At 38.2% G+C, this 22,843-nt stretch overlaps 1 protein-coding gene across 3 annotated transcripts in view; it reads left to right on the forward strand.

Annotated features, from left to right (window-relative positions):
- Positions 1 to 22,843, forward strand: part of LOC107750500 (disintegrin and metalloproteinase domain-containing protein 10-like) — a 71,537-nt gene that overhangs the window by 1,634 nt on the left and 47,060 nt on the right. For all 3 annotated transcript variants that reach the window (XM_016565900.1, XM_016565899.1, XM_016565901.1), the window contains exon 2: positions 18,930 to 19,080. In XM_016565900.1, coding sequence (XP_016421386.1) covers positions 18,930 to 19,080 — 151 coding nt within the window. The remainder of the gene's footprint in view (positions 1 to 18,929; positions 19,081 to 22,843) is intronic.

Raw genomic sequence — 22,843 nt, forward strand, 5'->3', positions numbered from 1 at the left:
AGGGTTGGAGCTGAACTCTGCAGGACTGCGGCTCTCTAGGACCGAACTTGCCTACCCCTGCCCTGGGTTAAAGATATACACTGTCTGTCACCATTTCCCCCCTTGATGTCACTGATTGCCTAGATGTCTCACATTCAACATACAGAACTACCACATTTTGCTATAAGTTTGATTGCATCATATAATAATTGCTGTTAATAGTGTTCATCGTCTGTTTTATTACGTCTTAAATAGATTTTTCCGTACATTTCTGCCATATGTACATTAATTGACAGTCACCACTGATAAGCTACCACTAAATATTGTAGAAACTTAATTTGCTGTAAAGTTGCTTTGCAATGATTTGTATCGTGAAAAGCGCTGTACAAATAAACTTGACTTGACTTGACTTGACATTCTCAATCTTTGAGATTTGCCCTTTTTTTAATTTGTGCAAATATTTAATCTCCCATGAAATATTTATTTATTTTTATTTACTTTTTTATTCATGCATAGAGAAAAAAAGGAAAGCTTTATTCAAGCTTATTTCTAGCTGTTTTAGGGTTTGTTTACACTTATAGTTAATTTTGAGTAGAGAGGAGCTATATTAATAAATGTCAATGTAAATAATATAAATAAATTAAACTTAGCGTCCACTTAGCGTTCACACTGTCATTTTTAACACTGAACCTAATGATACCAAAGGCATAAGGACACAGTCACCTGATTGGATGTCTTTTATGGTGTATATTTTGTATGTGTGTACATATATGGTGGTATGACAGTTTTTACCAGCTAATGGCAGTTCACACTAACAGAACCACACTAAACCTGAGTTCATTTTATTTGAATCAAACCTGCCTAAATGTGAATATGCCCCAAGATTAATCATAAACAAGTTTAATTAATTTCTCAATATGTGGGCCACATTACTCCTTTTTATGTTTAGTATCCATTTTGAAGTGGCTCTTTGTTGCTTTTGTTAACCAGCTGTGAAAACATAAAGAGGTTTGCTGACATCCCTTTTCGAATATCAGCTCAAACATGTTGTTGTGCGCCTGCAACATCATCAACATCAGTGAGCTGTTTTCCATCAGCCTTTTGAGTTTTCTTTCATAGAGTGGATAAAAAGAGAAGGTAACAGATATGGTCAGTGTCCATATGTAGTATTGTCTGTTGTAGATTAATGGTGCCTGTGTGTACTGTGGGAAGTTGATGGAGATTACACCACCCAGTGATGAAATTGCTTGTTATTGAGCAACTTGAATACTCCCCCATGGATCAAGCCAGTTGAAAAGCAAGTCAACTACTCACAAATGCGAATGCTTTTGTAAGCCATATTGTAATGTTATGTGATTCTGGTTGTTTTCATGTGGTTAGCAGCTTCTTCAACTTGCTAGATGGATCCTCCCACAAAGACGCCTTCTTGTATGATGTGCCCATGGTCTAGCATTAACAGTCACCAGTGAAAATTGTCTTATGCTGGTAAATACAACTTACATTTGATGTTAAATTTTTTTTTTTTTTTGGAAAAATATCCAATAGAGAAAAACAGAAAAAAGATATTGTTGAGACTTCATCAGAGCAATGGATAGAACCCAGATTTACGGAGGAAACAGGTTCCTCCCCAATGTAAGTCACAGACAACAATGGGCTTTCATGTAATAACAGGATAAACTTTTGAATGGAACATGGAAATTAAAGAAAAAGTATCAGTTAGTGTCTGACAGAGCAAAGAGTTTATTCATAATTCAGATGTATATTGTTTTCAGATTAGGTTTGAGTAATGTTTATTTAAAATATGGTACTTTTGTGGTAGTGTATTCTTTTCTCTGGGGCTCTAAGGTCGTCTTGCTCATACTTCTGCAAAATGAGAAAAGTTGCATCTTGAAAAAGGCTGTGCATTTTCACATTTTGTATGTTTAACTTTGATGCTATTTTTACCAAAGGCTAGATATGAATAATAAATAACTGAAAGCAGAGTTGACTGATAACCTCCTCTCTCAGACCAGTGCTGTTAGCACTATATTTTTTGTAGGGTTGCATTATGTTATAAGGGGTTTTATATTTGAATATTATTATTATTATTATTATTATTTGTCCATCATAAGGTTGGTTTTGGTTATTTTTGTCATGACTTGCAGGTGTGTGTCATGGTAAGGAAAGTGGTTATCATGCAGTGAATTCACATCACTAAAACTGCTTTATACTACCTCCAAATTATGAATAAAAGCAGTAATGAGCTGTGCTCTGCCCTCTGTTCTGGCAGAAGAGGAGCAAACACACATGCACAGGCTGAATATCACCTCATATTCAGTCTACTGAGCTCATGTTTTCACAGAAAGTCGATCCTATGTTTGTGACTGTTTGCATTTTGAGATAACAACCCAAAATGACACTCCCACAAGAAATGATAACATTATTTAATATCATTTCCTCTCAGGCTGCAGGTGTCCCTCTCTGGTTTCTCTTTTCAGCTCCCCAAACCCCCACAGTCAGCACAAATGATGCCCACTACTCAGAATTGTTTGACATTTTAATTTATTTACTTGTTAAAGTGATTCCAAGAGGCATTACCAACTAGAGAATGTTTGGATCATGACATCTTCATCAATAAACTATATACGCAAAATATATGACAGTGCTGTCTTTTGCAAAATGAAACTTTATTTAGCGTTATTTAACTTGTAGCATCGTTCAGTTGGTCAAATGCATTTTAAGATAGGGAATGCTGTGTGCAGTTATATAAACATGTTTTATTCTGTTTTTATCTGTCAAAGGAAGGCCAGAGCATATATTTGTCATATTATCAACCCCAATGCCAGCGTTATTTAACTTGTAGCATCGTTCAGTTGGTCAAATGCATTTTAAGATAGGGAATGCTGTGTGCAGTTATATAAACATGTTTTATTCTGTTTTTATCTGTCAAAGGAAGGCCAGAGCATATATTTGTCATATTATCAACAGTGTCTTTTGTCTTTCTTTTGCCTCTTATTTGATTTGTGTAGTTTTGTTTTCCTTTGGTCCTGAAAATGCAAAGTCATGCAAGACTTTATTAAAAAGTTTAACTTATTTTAACCTGAGCGCTGCGTCATGTGTGAAATGATGTAGAAAACACAGCATCACAGTTGAGTGCAACATAATGTGTGAACAGCCTACGACATTTGCTCCAATTCAGGACATAGTTGCATGTTTGGTTTCATTGCTGTTCTTTCAGACTGCAGACCTCAAAGCTGTGCATTACCAGCAGGAAATGAAATAGGTTACTGAATATCATCACAACTGTTATTACCTGCAGCCTCGTGCCTGTGGCCAAATCATGGTCGAGCTGATATTCAAAACAGCAACACTTTTGCTAATGCGATATTCCTTAAATATTAGGGCTGGGCGATATGGCCAAATAAATTATCACAATAATAATCAATTTAAAATTATCATAATAATAAAACAAATTTCATATAGATAATGATCACGATAAATGTCAAATCTTTATTTCTTTCAAGTTTAAAGACAGATTTTTGCTCCAAAGTGAAGGTTGTAGAAACCAGACCATTAATTTTCCTTAACAAAATAAATATCTAAATAGAAAAATGTATTTCTTAGTTTCTGCATGTTCTAGGGGTCATATGATGCGATTTCAATTTTTCCTTTTAATGGGTTTTAATGTTTATGTCTTGTCGCTCTGGCCGGGACAAGGCATCACAATATGATAAGGGGCGTAACATTTCCGTCACACTATTGAGGTATTCGGCCAATCACAACGCACTGGATAGCTGGCCAATCAGAGCACACCTCGCTTTTCAGACCGATGAGCCTTGTAAAAATCGACATGTTTCAGAAAGGTGGAGCATAGGAGCAACAATAATGTACAGTATGTAGAAAATAATGTGTTTTTTGAACATTAAACCGCGTAAACACATTGCATTACACCAAATAATGTTCCTTTTTAGCAACATCATATGACCCCTTTGAACTAGTTTAACTCACCGAGTCATTTGTGTTCACACTGGATCTCTCAGCGCTGTTTAGTGCTCGCGTGACTGAATAAATGCATCTGTTCTAGTGAGCTCACGCCGCGAGGTAGTTTGAACTTTGATCCGAGCGGATAAATGGTCCAAGTGGCGCGCTTCAAATGAGTCGCGCTGTTTCGTTCCCCTTTTGGCGCATAAACATTATATCGCACATTTATCGAACTCTTCATATCGTTTTATCGAGGAAAATCATATCGCGATAATTATCATTATCGCCCAGCCCTATTAAATATACAGTATATGAGAGATAATTTTGTTTGCATCCCATCACATTTAATTGTATTATAGATATTGGCATTACCTTGGGCATTAGCTATAAAACATTTGTCATCAGTCAGCCATTATAACGACTACTACTGTCATATTTAAGACATACGAAGTATTGAAGTATTGAAATAATACTGCTAATGTTAAATAATAATAAAAAAAACTTAAAATAACCCTTTTTAAAGGACTTTCACGTTTCCACAATCATAAACTAATGATCATAATGTTATTGCACTTTGAATGTGTAAGATATGATAAGTGTTGTCCAACAGACATTGTACCAGCCTAAATATATCTCTTTACAGCAGATTTTCTTGTTTAAGAAGGTGATTGGCATTTGTCTGTCTATAAATAGTGCTACGTATATAATCAGATTACTGTTCCTCTTACCATTTTCACTCTGAGCGTTACCAAACAGATAGGTTACCTTCTCTTCATTCACCCTGCCCTGTGTCCTTATGATAACACCCAGTCAGGCATTCACACCTCAGGCCTCAAAGTATATTTGACTTGGTTTTTACCCTCTTTTCCAGGACAGTTTACCCTCTCCACTGCAAAGCTCGGCTGTTCAGAACCTGTGTTTTCTGTTAGAGATGAGTAAACAACTCTGACTAGAGAAAGGAACCAATATAATTCTAGCTGATAGACCTTTAATTTTGTTCCAGGGATAAATTGCCAGTCCCTTTTGCCACAGTATCACTTTCAGTCCGCTTAAGCTCTTTGTAAAGTGTGGAGATTATTTGGCTGCTGAGTTTCCAGGCTCACTTACTTGAAAATGTGTATTTTTCTCAGTTTGACAGAAATGAAGTGGAGCACATCTACCAGTGGCTCAGTCCAGCTCCTCTTAAACATGCAAGTGTAGTCCAGATCTTGGCATAAGAAAAAACAATGTCTCTACGCTATTAAACACTCACCAATAACTGCCCACAGCTTGGGTCCAAGACAAAAACTGATTTGTTCAAAATCTTCAATCTCTGACCAGTAGTTCACTCATGGGTTTGAATCAAACTTTATTGCTATGATGCACTGGGCAAAATACAGGGTTGGTCTTTATGAAGAACATTTTGATATAACTTTTTTCATTTTTAGAGAGGGTTTTATAGGATAGTATTAAAATGTTACTTGAGCTAGACCAATCCAATTCCAGAAGCCCTGTAATTCTTTTTGTGCTTTGAATCCCAGGGTATTAGTTTCTGTCTTGTCTCTTCATACCCTTTGAAAGTCTTAACTGTAAGTCTGAGTTTGCATTTGTCATTTGTCATATGTGGTTTCTCCACAGAGCTCTGTCTGTAATCTCTTCTATGGCGTAGGCTGAAGGAACGCGAGTATAAAGGTCACAGGCCTTTATACATGCTCTGTGAACCCTGCCGTAGCATAATAAATCATGAGCCAAGCTGTTTCCACTTCCTGTAATTTTCTGACTGTGTACCACCCAGTTCAACTTCACGCTTTAGTGTTTAGGGATATACAAAGATTTAAGTGACATACTGATTGTGATTTTCAGTGGAATGTTTCACCCTGCATTCATCTTGTGTCCTCTATTAAATTTGTTCAGTCAGTAGTGTTGGTGGCATTATGAAATTCACACAACCTTGTTCTAAATAGTTCACTATTCTTGTATTATTGTGTTGGCTGAGCTGAGAAATAGAGTTGTTGTGCATCATTGTGTTCTGAACAAAAACTCAAAACTCTTAGTGACCTTTTTATAGGTGCAACCAGTGGAGAGGAAACTGGCTGTGATGTGTGTTTATTTATTTATTTATTTTTCTGTTGAAAGACTTGAGTAGTGATATGAACAGACAGGTTCATGATTTATATTATGTGTTGATGAATGTTCATAAAATTAGGACTTGAACATAGACATTTCTGTTGCCTCAAACTGGTTCCAAAAGTGGGTGGTAAGACGTGATTAATTTGTTGTTTTTAAAATAAATTAATACTCTTTATTCAGCAAGGGCACATTCAATTGATCAAAAGTGGCAGCAAAATTGTATTTCTTCTTACCAACCCCAAATTGTTGAACGATGTGTGCTATCAAAGTCCTTTTAAGACAAGTCATGTCACTCGGCGGCCATCTTTGAGACGCCTCTCTTGCAAGTGCAACTCCTATCTCTTTGAATGGGGAAACATCAAATTCTACAACACTGTACACTAAGCTTATGATTAAATTTCATATTTGAAATCACCAAAGAAATCTGACAACAGCTGTGTCATAAATGTTGTTACTTTTGCTCAAATACCGTTATAAAAAGCGTATTTTTCAGGCTAGATCAGCCAGTGCGCATGCGCAGTCCTAAGAGCAGGTCTCAGAACGCTGACTGTTTCTATAGCAACCGGGACTTCTAACAGCAGCTGCAGTGATGCGCTGACTTTACCGATTAGCGATTGGCTCTTTCATTCAGAAGGCGGGGCTTCCTGCGATTGAGCAGCCATATTGAGCGTTGCATTTTTCCACATTCAAAACTATACGAGTGACACGTCTTGGGTATTCTATAGTCTTTGGTGCTATGCTGTTTTGGTGACCTCACAATGTGGTCCAAGGCTGAATCTGAGATACTGAAGATCATTTATTCCGAATACTCCCTGATGGATTATAGATATTGGCATTACCTTGGGCATTAGCTATAAAACATTTGTCATCAGTCAGCCATTATAACGACTACTACTGTCATATTTAAGACATACGAAGTATTGAAGTATTGAAATAATACTGCTAATGTTAAATAATAATAAAAAAAACTTAAAATAACCCTTTTTAAAGGACTTTCACGTTTCCACAATCATAAACTAATGATCATAATGTTATTGCACTTTGAATGTGTAAGATATGATAAGTGTTGTCCAACAGACATTGTACCAGCCTAAATATATCTCTTTACAGCAGATTTTCTTGTTTAAGAAGGTGATTGGCATTTGTCTGTCTATAAATAGTGCTACGTATATAATCAGATTACTGTTCCTCTTACCATTTTCACTCTGAGCGTTACCAAACAGATAGGTTACCTTCTCTTCATTCACCCTGCCCTGTGTCCTTATGATAACACCCAGTCAGGCATTCACACCTCAGGCCTCAAAGTATATTTGACTTGGTTTTTACCCTCTTTTCCAGGACAGTTTACCCTCTCCACTGCAAAGCTCGGCTGTTCAGAACCTGTGTTTTCTGTTAGAGATGAGTAAACAACTCTGACTAGAGAAAGGAACCAATATAATTCTAGCTGATAGACCTTTAATTTTGTTCCAGGGATAAATTGCCAGTCCCTTTTGCCACAGTATCACTTTCAGTCCACTTAAGCTCTTTGTAAAGTGTGGAGATTATTTGGCTGCTGAGTTTCCAGGCTCAAAAGTGGCAGCAAAATTGTATTTCTTCTTACCAACCCCAAATTGTTGAACGATGTGTGCTATCAAAGTCCTTTTAAGACAAGTCATGTCACTCGGCGGCCATCTTTGAGACGCCTCTCTTGCAAGTGCAACTCCTATCTCTTTGAATGGGGAAACATCAAATTCTACAACACTGTACACTAAGCTTATGATTAAATTTCATATTTGAAATCACCAAAGAAATCTGACAACAGCTGTGTCATAAATGTTGTTACTTTTGCTCAAATACCGTTATAAAAAGCGTATTTTTCAGGCTAGATCAGCCAGTGCGCATGCGCAGTCCTAAGAGCAGGTCTCAGAACGCTGACTGTTTCTATAGCAACCGGGACTTCTAACAGCAGCTGCAGTGATGCGCTGACTTTACCGATTAGCGATTGGCTCTTTCATTCAGAAGGCGGGGCTTCCTGCGATTGAGCAGCCATATTGAGCGTTGCATTTTTCCACATTCAAAACTATACGAGTGACACGTCTTGGGTATTCTATAGTCTTTGGTGCTATGCTGTTTTGGTGACCTCACAATGTGGTCCAAGGCTGAATCTGAGATACTGAAGATCATTTATTCCGAATACTCCCTGATGGATTTTTCAAAGATTATAGGGCTGTCGCGATTCGTCGATTTTATTAGGCTATTTGATTTTTAAAAATCCTCGTCTTCATTTTGCTCACGTCAACTAACCGGCAAAATACCGGAAGTAGCGCATTTCACGGACGAGTATCCATAAAACACATTATTAGACTGTTTCCCAAGGCTGCATGATATATTAAACCCATTTAAAAATCATTATTAAGCATAATTGTGAATTCACAAACGCTACGATTTAAATAATTATATGCGATGCAGTTCTAATACAGTATATGCGCTTTAATTATTTACATGCGTGTAGGTTAAGTACGTGCGTCACACAGTGGCTCCGTTCACCGTAGTTCCACCTCTGTTCACATCATTTACATGTGTGGAGCGTCTCAAACTCCATCTCTGCATGTTGTTGCGAGTTTGGGTTTATTATAACGTTCATCTGGGAACACAACGTGCGCCATTTCATCAGATTTGTAAGGTAAATCATTTATAAATCTACGCAAACTCAGGAGAATACATTGCGGTTTCAAAATAAAAGCTCAAACCCTCACTCTGAGTTTACATGTTTTGATGTCCACATATTCTTTTAATTACAGTGGCTATAGCATTTCTGTCCTAAAGAAATGGCCAAATATTAAAGATTAAGTGGATATTTGAATTAAATGGTGCTTGGTCAATATTAAACAAGTATTCGATCGCACAGCAATGTGTAAAAATAATCATCAGGCCATTGGCGCCCTCTGCAGGCCTTTGTTGTAATGCGTAATGTACATTAGCTCTATTGTTTATAATACATTATGTATTTTAACAATTTTGTTCAATAAAACCACATGATTTATTGCTTTTGATACTTTATTTGAACTAATTATTATTGCCTCATTGCTATTATATATGTATTTTAAGTAATTTTAAAGGCTATTGTTCACTTACATCTATGTTTATTACCACAAAAAAACGTATTATAATTATAGGGCCCTATGAAAATCCGTTTTATTTCCAAATTCAGTTTTTTTCCATTTTCATTTTCTATACTCTGTTTTAATGGTTACATCAAATTTTATTAATCAAAAAACCTGTCTAATTAATTGTTTTACAGTTTTATCTTTACCAAATTCTGTTTTCCATTATTCTCTGGATTCCATTTTAATGGTTCCATTACATTTTAATAATTTTTAATTTTAAAATTTTTTTTTTCAGAAATACTGCACATTTACATTTTTCTTCTAAATAAATTATGGTAAATACTCCTTTTAAAAAGTTTTTTTTTTAATTATTATTTTATTATTAGTAGACTAGAACACATGGATATTTTGTCATTCTTACACTATAATACTGAACTTTGATTTCAGTGATTTGGACTATGAGATGGACACTTGCTTCTTGCACTCTATGTTGCACTTTTGTTTTAAAAAAAGAATTTCATATAGAAATTTGGATTTCATTTGGTTTAATAAAATATAGTTTAATAAAATTGCTGATTTTTTTGCGGGAAATTAATCGTTTAGATTAATCGATTAATCAATAAATTACTTGATAGATTAATCGAAATAAAAATAGTCGTTAGTGGCAGCCCTAAAAGATTATACTACATTTTACAAGAAAATACTATTTCAGTCCTTCTGCTTTGAAATTTCTCCTTTATTCAATGAGTTACTTGCTATTTCTTTGTAATTATTTGTGAAATTTACTTGCAATTTCTGACTGAAAATTGTTTCTACACCAATTTTTTTCAGTCTAGTGTAGTGTTTCTATTAGGGATGGAACGATTACCGGTTTCACGATAAATCACGATAAAATGCCCTGACGGTTAGTATTACCGTTTAAAATTTAATTATCATCAAAACCGTGTTTGATTATCGCGCTTTTGAAAACTCACGGTAAATCCTGTCCAGCCAGCATCAGTCTGACGCAGAAGCAGCATGCAATGTGGTTGTTTGCATCCCTAGTTTCTATTATGGCGGCAGTAACCATTGAAAATAAATGTGCTTATTTGTCAAACAACAAACTAAAGTTTTGAGCATTTTCCCAGCTGGAGGTCAAATGAGAGCAGCTCAGTTTAACAAAACAGAGTTCAGCTGATTATAGATGTGAAGGTGGCTGCAATAAAAGATGTGTAATCACAGGCTGTTGCAAGTACTGTGGATGTAGAATATAAAAACATGTTAATAACTTTCAGTTTGCCGTTCACTGTTATTTTCGACAACTAAACTTATCTATCAATAGTAGTGTTCAGGCCCTCCACTCTTCTCATCCAGTGGTGTCGACTTCTGACAGCTCTGCGGTTATCTTTGTGTGGGAGTCCGGAGCGTTTGTCCTCACATGTGGGGTAATTTAGGCAGAAATGAGGCAGCTATTGTTTGTGCCTGTACAAAAGAGCTCAGTGTCCACCCTCCTTTCACAGAGTCATGCCTTTCTCTATGTGTCTATGCATTCTGAAAAGCCCATATTGTCATCTATAAATACGTCTGTACAGGCCTATCCTGGAAAGACCTATAACTCGTATTTGTCCACTGCAGTAGAAGTGATCTAAATGAAGATTTTGTGTTGTCAACCTAAACTTCATGTGACGTGACAATGTGACGTGACATGTGGCCAAGTATGGTGACCCATACTCGGAATTAATGCTCTGCATTTAACCCATCCTAAGTGCGCACACACACAGCAGTGAACACACACACACCGTGAACACACACCCGATGTAGAATATAAAAACATGTTAATAACTTTCAGTTTGCCGTTCACTGTTATTTTCGACAACTAAACTTATCTATCAATAGTAGTGTTCAGGCCCTCCACTCTTCTCATCCAGTGGTGTCGACTTCTGACAGCTCTGCGGTTATCTTTGTGTGGGAGCAGTTGGGGGTTTGGTGCCTTGCTCAAGGGCACCTCAGTCGTGGTATTGAAGGTGGGAGAGAGCGCTGTACATTCACTTCCCCCACCTACAATCCCTGCCGGTACGAGACTCGAACCCGCATCTTTTGGGTTACGAGTCCAACTCTCTAACCATTAGGCCACGACTTCCCCGACACTTCATACTTAATGCTTTACCAAGTTCCCTTGTCACATCCTCCTCCTGACATACAGAGTCTGTCATATAAACAACCAGTCAGTAATTTATACTAATTTTAATCTTCATTTGTATTTCGTACTTGTTTATTTTATTGTGTTAAGACACTGGAAGAGAAATACATAATAGTACTAGTAATCATTAACTTATTTTAACTAGTGTAAAATATTCTTTCTTTTGATATGGTGCTGTAGATTCAGCTTCACCACTGAATAGTGGAGCAGAAAATGCTGATCTGTAGTGGACCGACTCGCCTCTCTACCTTAGCTAATAGAGCAAATTTGTCCCATTTGCTTCTGATAAAACATCACTTCCCTGTCATTACACCTTGAACCTGAAAGCTATAAAGACCTGGTGCAGGACTGCTGGGACAAAGGCTGGCAGACATGGTTGTACCCAGTCGAGGTGGGATGCAGGGGCTTCCCAGCCCAGTCAGCCTGGAAGCTGATGACAGACGTTGGACTGAGGGGGACTGAGAGAAAGAAGGCAGTGCGAAGACTGGGGGAGGAAGCAGAGAGAGCCTCTTGTTGGATTTGGAGCAGGAGGAAGGAGTTGAGCTGACAGCCAGGAGGGAGTGAGTAGTGGCTGGCCACCACTGCTGACCCGCCAACAGGAGAGTGTTAAGGTTAAGGGTCGAAACACTTCAGGATCATTGGTAACCATCTGATGACATAACCTCCTGGCTAAAGGCTCCAGTCATTGCAAAATGACTGAAGGAGAAGCATCCAAAGATGTATACCACTATGCTTCTCAGCTATGGTTCACTGGCTGACTCTAGTTCCAGGTAACAGGGCTAAAGATGAGCGGGCAAATTACTCATTTTTTTTAAAAAGCAAAGTGCCAAGTTGCCATGGAAACAAGGCCAAAACGGGACAGTTGTCCATTAGTCCATAGATATAAGTGTCCTTGTCTCTTAAAGGCCAATTCACACCGCACAGACAAATGCCAACAAACAAGTTGGCTCAAGTTTGCTGTTGGATGTAGAATTTTATGAAAAATAACTATGATGTTCACACTGCCCCAGCAAACACCAACAAACTTCGAGTCACAGAGAGTCAAGTAACACCGTATCTTCACCGGACGTGTCAGTTGTCGCATCACGTCGCATTCAGTGAAGACAGCGTCACTGATTATAATCAATAGAACCTCTATTGTATTTTGTCGTGTTGCGCCGCGCTGTTTGCGTCTGGTGTAGATGGTGTAAGTCTGACTGGGGAAGAAACTGATGATCCTGTAACCACAATCAAAATTTTACTGTTATTAATGTCTTTGCGTGTCATTCTTCGCCTAAAAAGATGGCAAATAAAAAGAAAGAGGCTGTGGGTGAAGCACGCTTTAAGTGAAATATGCGCATCGTCATGGCAATGGTTCGTGGCCACGTCAGATTACGCCAGAGTTTGTTGTAGTTTGTTGTAAAATCATTTCACACTGCTCAGACATTCCACAACCCAACAAACGCAGATTAAGCATGTTCAGTCGGGTTAAAAACAACTCCGACCAACGCCAAAAGGGGCAACACACTGATCCAATAAAGTCCAACAGACTAGTTTGTTGGTGTTTGTTGCCGTTTGTCTGTGCAGTGTGAATTGGCCTTAAGACATGTGAAACGATGTCATTCAAGCCAACCTTGAAACAAGCTGTACATTTAAATAATTTGACAGTGTTGTTGTTTTTCTTCTTGTCTTGTACACTCAACATATTATCTTCTAAAGTTTGTGAGCTGCCTACATACATAGACACTATTTCAAGGCATTATAGGCTGACAGCAGCTCAAAAAACTTTAAGGTCTCTTTTAGGATTTGTGGACATCATCTGTCAGCAAACGAATGCTGCACTTCACATCTTTTTGAGGTTAGGACGCTTTGACCGAAAAACTGCTGTTAAAGTGCTTGATCACAAAGCCAATCACAAAGCTCTGAAGGAGCTCTATGGAATTTAGTTATAAGCCTGTGACACGTGACTCAATAATCGTGATTAGATTGTGGTAAGAAAAGTAGTCAAATAGGATAGATGCTCAACAATGCAGCTGTGTGAAGGTCAGTTCTGTTAAGTGACTTCACAGAGTTTTAACAGAATTTTGGTACTGATGTTTGACTGGTTGTCAATGTTCTGATATAGTGAGATTCTTGTGTGAAAGTAGCTAATTATGCACTGACTAGTTCATGTAGCATCTATCTATAAAATTTACTCTCAAAATTCAATTGTGAGTCCTAAAAATGTCAGGAAGTCACTAGAATATCTAATATATCTTCATAAGCGAACTGTCTAACCTTAACCATATTTAGCACTCCAAACAGGACTGATAACTGTGCCAACCTACTAAACCGTGAAGGTAACTGCTGGCATGAAGTCATGTAATCAAGCAGTTCATTTAACCTTTTTTTCAGTCTGCACAGTGCATTGAATCAAATGTAAAGGGCTAAAGTGAGAGGAACGCTGGGGGGAAAAAAGACTTTGCCTTGAGAGTGAGGTAGATAGGAGAGTTGGGGAGGTGGAGCACTAATGTGTGTGGAATTGGAATGAGTGTTGGAGCGTTCTGCTCCGCTGAGGCAGTACTGCTCCTGATTTCTGCTCTCTCTCTCTCTCTCTCTCCCCCTCTCTCCACAGCAAGATGAGGAGGATTTTATCACTGCTGTACAGGTGGACAAACAGTCTGCACTGATACTCCCAGCCAATAGACACACACACTCTTTTTCAGCCTTCCTCCCATTCACTCTCTGCCAATTGTGCAGTTTGTTTCTGGCCTTGTTTTTGATTTCTTTTATTACCGTTTTATCTCACAACCTGAGCATCTGTTAAGAATAGAAAATTGTCATCTTGCGATAGTGTTTTATGATTAAAGCTGTGCAACAGCTGCAAACCGTCAGGTGTTTCTCAGCTTCTGTCAAAATTCATCCTTCTGTCAAAATTAATTCATTAGAAGATGAACAGAACCTGTTTGCTGAGAAAGCTGCCCTGCTGTTTACTTTTTATTTGTTGTGTTTCTTAGGAAAGACACTGATTTTTCTCTTGAAATGACACTTGGTGGATGGCAGAATGCCATGCGGAAATTTTATTTCTTCTGCTTCTAAAATGTCTCAGCCATTGAGAAGTGTGAAGTGTTGATAGTGTTGCAAATGTGTGTGTTTTGTTCTTCTGTGATGGTCAAATATTTTGTAGTATTTTTTTTTGTTAAAGGGATAGTTCTCCATAAAATTAAAATTCAGTCTTCTTTTACTTGCCCTCTTGTGGGACACAAAAGGAGAACACTGAAGGATGTTAAAGGTGCTCTTTTTCTGTACAATCAAAGCAATAGTGGCCATGAGCTGTCAAGCTTTCCATAGACTCATGCACTGTATTATTCTTAAGCTGCCCTGCTGTTTACTTTTTATTTGTTTTGTTTCTTAGGAAAGACACTGATTTTTCTCTTGAAATGACACTTGGTGGATGGCAGAATGCCATGCGGAAATTTTGTTTCTTCTGCTTCTAAAATGTCTCAGCCATTGAGAAGTGTGAAGTGTTGATAGTGTTGCAAATGTGTGTGTTTTGTTCTTCTGTGATGGTCAAATATTTTGTAGTATTTTTTTTTGTTAAAGGGATAGTTCTCCATAAAATTAAAATTCAGTCTTCTTTTACTTGCCCTCTTGTGGGACACAAAAGGAGAACACTGAAGGATGTTAAAGGTGCTCTTTTTCTGTACAATCAAAGCAATAGTGGCCATGAGCTGTCAAGCTTTCCATAGACTCATGCACTGTATTATTCTTAAGGTGCAGCCACATTGTCTATTGTCAGTAGTGTAGCAATGTATGAAGTACAGCTTCACATCAAACTAAGCAGCTTTCTGTTTGTCAATGCAGTACAATGCAGTGAAATCTTTCACTCTCACACAGAATTCCAGATTGTGTAGATTCCTGTTGAAATGACTGGTTTTCACCCATAAAAATTTGCCAAACAATAAATGTGTCTGACGCCATACAGTAGGAACAGATTGAAACGTAATTTATTTTTTTTCTTTCTGCAGCAGCATGGTCACATTTAAAACTGAGAAACTCTTGACTGGGTTTGGAACCAAATGAGGTTTGGTACCAGGATTTTCATTTTTGGTTGCAGCACCACTGTTAACCAAGCGGCAACCTCCCCCTCTCTCTGGTGAAGCCAACAAGGAAGTGACTTAAACTGTAATTCATCAACTGGCCGCTAGAGGCTGGCTGCAAAAGGGAGTCAATCCCATAGACTCCCCATGTTAAAATGCCCAACTTTACAGCAGAAAAAAACATGTTTACAGCCTGGTTCAAAAAATGATTTTGGTCTATATAGCTAATTTTGCCCTTCATGACAACTGTGAGGGGGGTGAATTTTTTTTATAACTCATCCGTTTAAATTATATTAAGCCTTAAAGTTCTGCATAATTAAGGCGTGGCCACTTGAGTGACAGGTGGATTGCCACTGCTGTCACCACCGTCGAGCTAGGTGGGCGTGGCTTCAGCAACCTGCTCCCGCCTCTTTGCCCATTTTCGATTATCCGGGAGTGACACGCGGTGAGAGCCAAGATGGCGACGGCTGGCTCCTCCTACTTTAGGCTTCAAAACGCTCGTCGGAAGTCTACGGGTTACGTCACGGACACTACGTCCATGTTTTTATACAGTCTATGCTTTTAACTAGTAGCCTCTGGCCGATGGAATTATAATTAACGTTAAAGCATTTTTCTGAACTGAAGAAAATGTATTGATGTATTCTCAGTGTGCTCTGGTAAGCTTTTGAAAGCAGCTGAGAAACATTTGAGGAGGGAAAAAAAATGCTTCTCGATAGAACATGCAGCATTACAGAGCTCTGAGCCAACTCTTGAACACTAGATTGCAGGAATAATTGCCCTGTAACTAGTGGTCAACCGATATATCGCCAAGGCCGATATATCGGCCGATATTTGGTATTTTTTAAATATCGGCATCGGCCAATAAGTTTTCCTGTTTGGCCGATGCGTTCGAGGGACTTTTATTTTAACGTCGCTGATAGCGGCAGTGCCTGAGCACACAGTGCTCACATTCTCCCTCTTGTTCGCTGTTGTCGTTAACAGTTCTGTCTAAGTCAGTGCTGATGGCCCTCTTGCACAGCCGTTATTCTGTTCTCGGAGTAAAAGGAACCGCTCTATTCAAGCCATTTTGGTGCTTGAGGCTTATTGTCATAGCAGACATGGTTGAAGCCCAGGGGAGGTAGAGTTAAGGCTGATTTATACTTCTGCGTCGGACCTACGCCGTTGAATTAGTGCTCTGCATTTAACCCATCCAAAGTGCACACTAGACTTGTGCCGGTATTCGGTAATGCGATATATCACGGTAATGAATATGCATCAAATAAAGCTTTTAAAAAGTTTAATAAAAAGGTAAATCTCACATTTCAGTGTATTTATATGTATTTCATATCATATCATTATATGTATTTTATCTACTCCATAAATAATTCTAGATAACTTATCTGAATTGTTTAAATGTGTATCCGCCCTGTTTTCACTCAAAACGAAACAACTCTGCTGCTGTGCGCACGTGAGACTTTTACTTAAACCTGTGCTTTTTGCTGGACAGTATTTATTTATCGCGAGTTGTTCAAATCGCGGTAATCTAATACGGTTTTAATGATAATTAAAAGATGAAACGGTAATACTAACCGTGGGGAATTTTATCATGATTTATCATCAAACCGGTAATCGTTACATCCCTACGCATGGCAGATCAACATTGTTTGTCGCGGACAACTAGTGATGTATAATGCTATGTAGTATAATAAATGATAAGACACTTGTTCTTTGCTTTGTTTTATTTTATATAAGAAGGTGTAACATTAAAATCTATTAAAGTGCGCATAAACACACACAAAACTCAAGTACATACGGAGGGAGGGGTTCTAGCAGACCAATCACAGCGCTTGCAGTCCGCGTAGAATTGACGCGCTGTTAGATTTTTGGAAAGGTGCACGTCAGGCTACGGTGTAGGGTGTGCGTCTATGCGTAGGCTACGGCGTAGGTTCGACGCAGAAGTATAAATCAGCCTTTAGATTCAAAACAGGAAAAGGTTGGTTCTCTGTAGGTTGTGTTGACTGATGGAAAGCCAGTGTCAAAGTTCTTCCTCTGAAAATACTCACCCAGTCACCCAGAGGTTGGAGTGTCTTATTAGTCATATTGTCTTATAGGCTCTTTTATACACTGTCAGACTACATTGCCTTTTCCAAAATAAGCAGAGTATATAACTGTCATCATCCTGTCAAGATTTCAGGCTTGTGAAGTAAAGGGACTAGAAAAGCTGTTCGTGAGATGAAATGTATGGATCGCTGTGGGTAACAACTGTTGTTGGAGCAGATACTATAGAGTTGTGACGAAGTAAACGCTCCCTGCTAAGGTCAAGCTATTCTTAGCATAAATGCTACTGTGCCAGGAAGTTGCTTTTTGAGTCTGAGGAAGGATGGGAGGGAAAAAACATAAACTGTACTTTCCCACAATAGAAGAATATAAATGTAAAATATAAGTGCCCTCATGCACATATGACAGTAGTTAGTTTTTTTTCCTCTATGTTCTCTGCTCCGCTTATTAATGTATGTTATGACAGTATAAAGCCAGCTTCACACATAAGCCACACACATTCATATTCATGCCCATATTTACAGATGATAGTATTCATACTACATTTGTTTAGCCTATTTTGCTGTGCTTTTTAGTAATTTCTTTTATTTTAAAATGATATTATATATTATTATACATTTTTTTTACACATAAATGCAGTTTATTTTTTATAATTATTATCTTTACCAAATCAAGTTATTTTTACAAAAAAATGCAAACGCAGATGGAAAATTATTAGGGATGTAACGATTCACTCAACTCACGATTCGGTTCGATTCACTCAGACATACATTCATACAAACTGCTGCCCCTAATAGAATCGCGATTTGTTTAGCATCTCAACCGATTTGAATCGTCACATATTTGGATCGATTTTCAGCCGGCTCGCAGTTAATCGTTACATCCCTAAAATTATACAGTAATTATAATCATACAAGAGGCTCCAAGACAGCAATACATTTATTATCACTTTTGCTGGGCAATGGCATTGCTGGCCAAATACTGCTGATTGAGTTGTAGTTTGCCATTTTTTTCCAATCATGGCCGGATCCCAGTAATTATTTTATAATTTATGGCTGTTTTAAGGGTAAATTCAGTGTGACGAACTGGAATTCCACATTCTTTTTTGTTTGTTTGTTTGTTTGTTTTTGGCACTACGTGGTGCCCATCCCTGTCATGGTGCCCTGGGCATGTGTCCAGTCTCCCATCTGGTTAAAACAACCCCCATAGAGCCGCAGATGTATTACGCAGCAGAAACTGTCGGTTTTGAAAGGTCAGTGCCCTGCTGTAATGCTGATTTGCTTACACGCTGCAGACACAGGATGTGTGAAACGGGCCTAAGCCTTGTAATTTACGGATAATGAGTCATGTTGCAGCTCAAAGTGTAATTCCAGCAGTCACAGAGGTGTATGCCCACTCTGTCACCACAGTTTGCCTGTCAACCTTCTGCACCAAATCTTGTGTTCAGTAATAGCTAGTCAGATCACAACCTGTCCCTGACTTTCATCTGTCTTTCTCTCTCTTCCTTCTTTTATTCTGTAGGTCAGAATGGGAAACCCCTGAGCAAGTACATTCGACATTACGAAGGCCTGTCCTACGACACAGACGTCTTGCACAGCAAGCACCAGAGGGCTAAGAGGGCTCTGTCTCACCAGGACCAGTTCCTGCACCTGGACTTCCACGCTCACGGCAGGTCAGCCAAGCCTTCTTTTCTGCTCAACTGTTGATTCTGGAAAACTGGATGTGTCTTGTTCTTGTTTAATACTCGTCCTCTAAGCATTTATGAGGGGAAACGAGCTTCACAGATCTTGCGTTCTGTCAGTCTTTTTTTCTTTAGGATTGACCCTGGATTGTTCTACCTGAGGTTACACTTTTCACAGAGCAATACAGAATGATAGAGACCTCCAGTGATTCAGCGCTCCAGGCAATGCAGAAACAAATTGATCAGGCTTAGATCTTTGGGGTCTGGCAAGCAGCCCGCTGACATAATGCTTCCCGTTTCTGTGGTTTGTGAGCATGTCTTTAGCATCGTTCTGTTCTTGGATGGTACAACTGGTGCCATATAATTGCACCTGAGGCAGTGTAGTAATATGCCCAGTCAACATTTACACAGGATATGATTTGCTCCATTCTGATGACAGACACTGTCTGACAGCTTTATGACATTATATCTCAGTAGTAAATTAACAGTTCATTGCTCTCATTGTAGTAACTTTAATATAGCTGCCAGCTTTTTACTCTACATTCCCCTCTATATTTAATCTACAGATTTCATCTGACACAAACCTATTTTGTAGTCTTTATTTCACTACAGGGATTTTAGAAAGATTAATTTTTTTAGTCTCTGATGAAGGAGAGAAACTGATGAAATTGCACTGGGTCTTCATGAAAGAATTATTGCAGGTTTGATACAAGTTCACCTCTGCAGCATCTGTAGCATGATGTCGATTACCACAGAAAGTACTTTCAACTCGTACCTCAGTTTAAATAAAAATGATTAACATGTACAGCCTCTCCCCATGAAAGCCTTTTGTGCATATTTATCATAAGGTTTGAAAGCAGAAATGGAAAGCTTGTATTTTTGTTAACATTCTTACATGAATTATTCATTTGAAATATAACTTGATCTGTACAGTTTTTTACAGTCCAAAGGGTTGCTCATACTGACAGCAATTTGCAGCAGCAAAGTGATGGGATATTATTCATTTTTAACAAGAGTTGGCGCTTTTCGTTGACACAAGCAAAATATACCCGTGGCAAAGAAACAAAGTTGAGCAGAGCTTAACTTTATGCAAATGACCAGCGACACATTAATTTTAACATTTATTTGCTGCATTTTAAACATGCCCCAATGGGCTTCCATTGTAAGTGCATTACTGTGAAAACATTTTTCCTTTGTTTTTAGAAACCAAGGCATGCGTCTTTTTTTAGCAACTTTTTACAGATGCCTTTCAGCAAAGCTTTAACTATATTAATTTAACCAGTATTTATTCATCAAGCCTTCTGACTTTCTTTTAAGGACCATTAATCACATTCAAGCCTGTCTCAGTATTTTGTGAAAGAATTAACGTACAACTGAATTAAATAACAAGCATACAAACGAATAGTCTTGTTTTATTAGGCCATGCAAGAGACTGTGATGATACTGCGCAAATCCATTTGGCCTTAGTTTATCTCAACCTCCCTTTTGTCGGCAGTAGTGTTCCCTTCTGACCCTGCTATATGAAAACAAGGACCAAAGGACAGGAAGACCTGAGCCTGCTAAGCCCAATGACATAATCTTTCCTACGATGAGACGGATCTCTCTGTGTGTTCCTGTGATTGAATGTTGAAAGCTAGTTGACAGCTCCCTCACATTGAGCGTTTGGTTTTGACTTGTTCTTTGAGTTAGTAGACATCTTAGCCAACATTTGTTTGGATGATATTGTAAATCTGTTTTCAAGAATGCATGTGTGTCAAGAAAAGAGTAAGCACAGAACAAAAATTACTGCTCAAGTGCAGATTACCATACTGTACAAACTGTACAAACACACATGTGCATAAGCACTAGTGTATTCCTTTGTGTTGTGACAAAGGACCGCACCAAAACACACACACACAAATCCACATAACCATCTGCTTTCTCCTGCCTGCATGTGTGTGAAAGAGTGTTCAGCAGCAGCCTAAAAATAACATCCCAAGTGTTCTTTTATTTTCACTCTCTCTCTCTGTGTCTTCACATGAAGTGAGACTAAAGGAAGACAGCAGCTTACAAAGGAAGTGCTGTTATCAGTGAGTGAGTATGCCACAATGGATTCTACATTAAATAGTCATTGTGGACATTAGAAAAAGTGGATGACACTAAGTGAAAACTGTCCAAATGTTGTGCGATCCGATTACTTAAACCATATTCGGATCTAGTCAGAAATCCATGCGACTACATCATATATTTAGTGCAAAGACTCTTCTTAAACGTGTAAATACCAGGTGTAAATAGCAATCCATCTCATATGGATCATCATAGATGGACGTTAATATCAGGTGTAAACAAGGGTCCTTGTTTGCAGGAGCTCACAGGGCTCTTTCTCTCTTTGGACTTCAAAGGTCCCTTTTGAAGCCATTGTACTCGAACATGATGAAGGTCATCTATTGTGAAAGGGGTTCTGGGAGGCCAAAGTGTGAGTCAAGTTGATGTTTAGGTGCCTAACAGGATCTCTTGAGTGCGGCACAGCATATGAAGTGGCCATTTGTCACATGTGATGGAGTGTTTTTCTTTAAATTCTTTAAATTCATTATTCATGAATCAGCCTTATTATGTTTGGATGCTGAATTTAATTATGTAATAAGGTTAAAGTGCTCATTGAATGATGCTGTATATATTCATTTGTCTGTAAGTGCTACATGAGAATGTCTGATAACTTAAAGTGAAAGAAAATTGCACTTATAATTAATTATAAAAGTCTGGCTGACACTGTTGTCGATATTAAAGCCTTGAAAATAATGTTTTTAAAGCTTACAATGAATCTAAGCTTCACAACACTATAATGTACAGTATTAAAATGGTTGTTCATTTTGAGCTTTGCTAAGATTACATTTAGCAGGGTTATTAAATTATTAGTGTTTTTAATGTTTAAGTATGTGGTAGATGATAGCAAATACAATCTGAATGTTTATATTTAAATATATATATATATATATACACACACATACACCAGTGGTGAGCGGTGACTTTTTTTAACCGGGTATGCTGAGTGATAAGATTAAGCTCCCCTCCTCATCGCTTTTAAGACACACTCAAAGAGGAAAACACCGTGGCAGGTGTCGATTTAAAAGTATGCACATTCCTACTTTATTTGTAAATGAAATTCATCTCCAATCCTTCTACAGTTTCAGGTAGTTATTCGAATGCTAGAAAACAGCTGCTTTTCCGAGTAAAAACCGCCAAATAACGTAGTTACTTTATGATACGTAATATTCAGAGGGTGGGGAGATGGGGGATTCCCCCGCTCTATATGTCTCTGCATTCATTCATTCATTCATTCATTCCCAGTGAATAGGAGTGTCTCCCACCCGGGTGACACTACTCCAATAATAGACCATGCAAAACACACACACAAAAAACTTTTAATTAAATAAATAAACAAAATAATAATAATAATATCTTTAAAATATTGCCAAGTAACGTTGCAAACAACAATAAAATCAGAAAATGACTTTAATTGTAAGCGACACAAGTATACGGAAAATATAGAGTTATGATGTTTTTTTTTTCATATGATTTAGTCAATTTTCTGCAATCGAGATCTGACAGCAACAGCGCATTTTTCCGCTTGGGCGAGCGCTTTGCGGACAGCTTACCTCACGCATGAAATCTCCCGCAGACCAGCAAATCACTGCGAACGCGCTATAATCCTGAAGAGTCATAGCAATAGAGCGGAGGCGAGAAAGCTGCGGAGAATCCGCTCGCCCGGAAGCAA

Source organism: Sinocyclocheilus rhinocerous, unplaced genomic scaffold (assembly GCF_001515625.1).
Source record: "Sinocyclocheilus rhinocerous isolate Xijiao unplaced genomic scaffold, SAMN03320098_v1.1 scaffold19, whole genome shotgun sequence".
Taxonomy (NCBI): Eukaryota; Metazoa; Chordata; class Actinopteri; order Cypriniformes; family Cyprinidae; genus Sinocyclocheilus; species Sinocyclocheilus rhinocerous.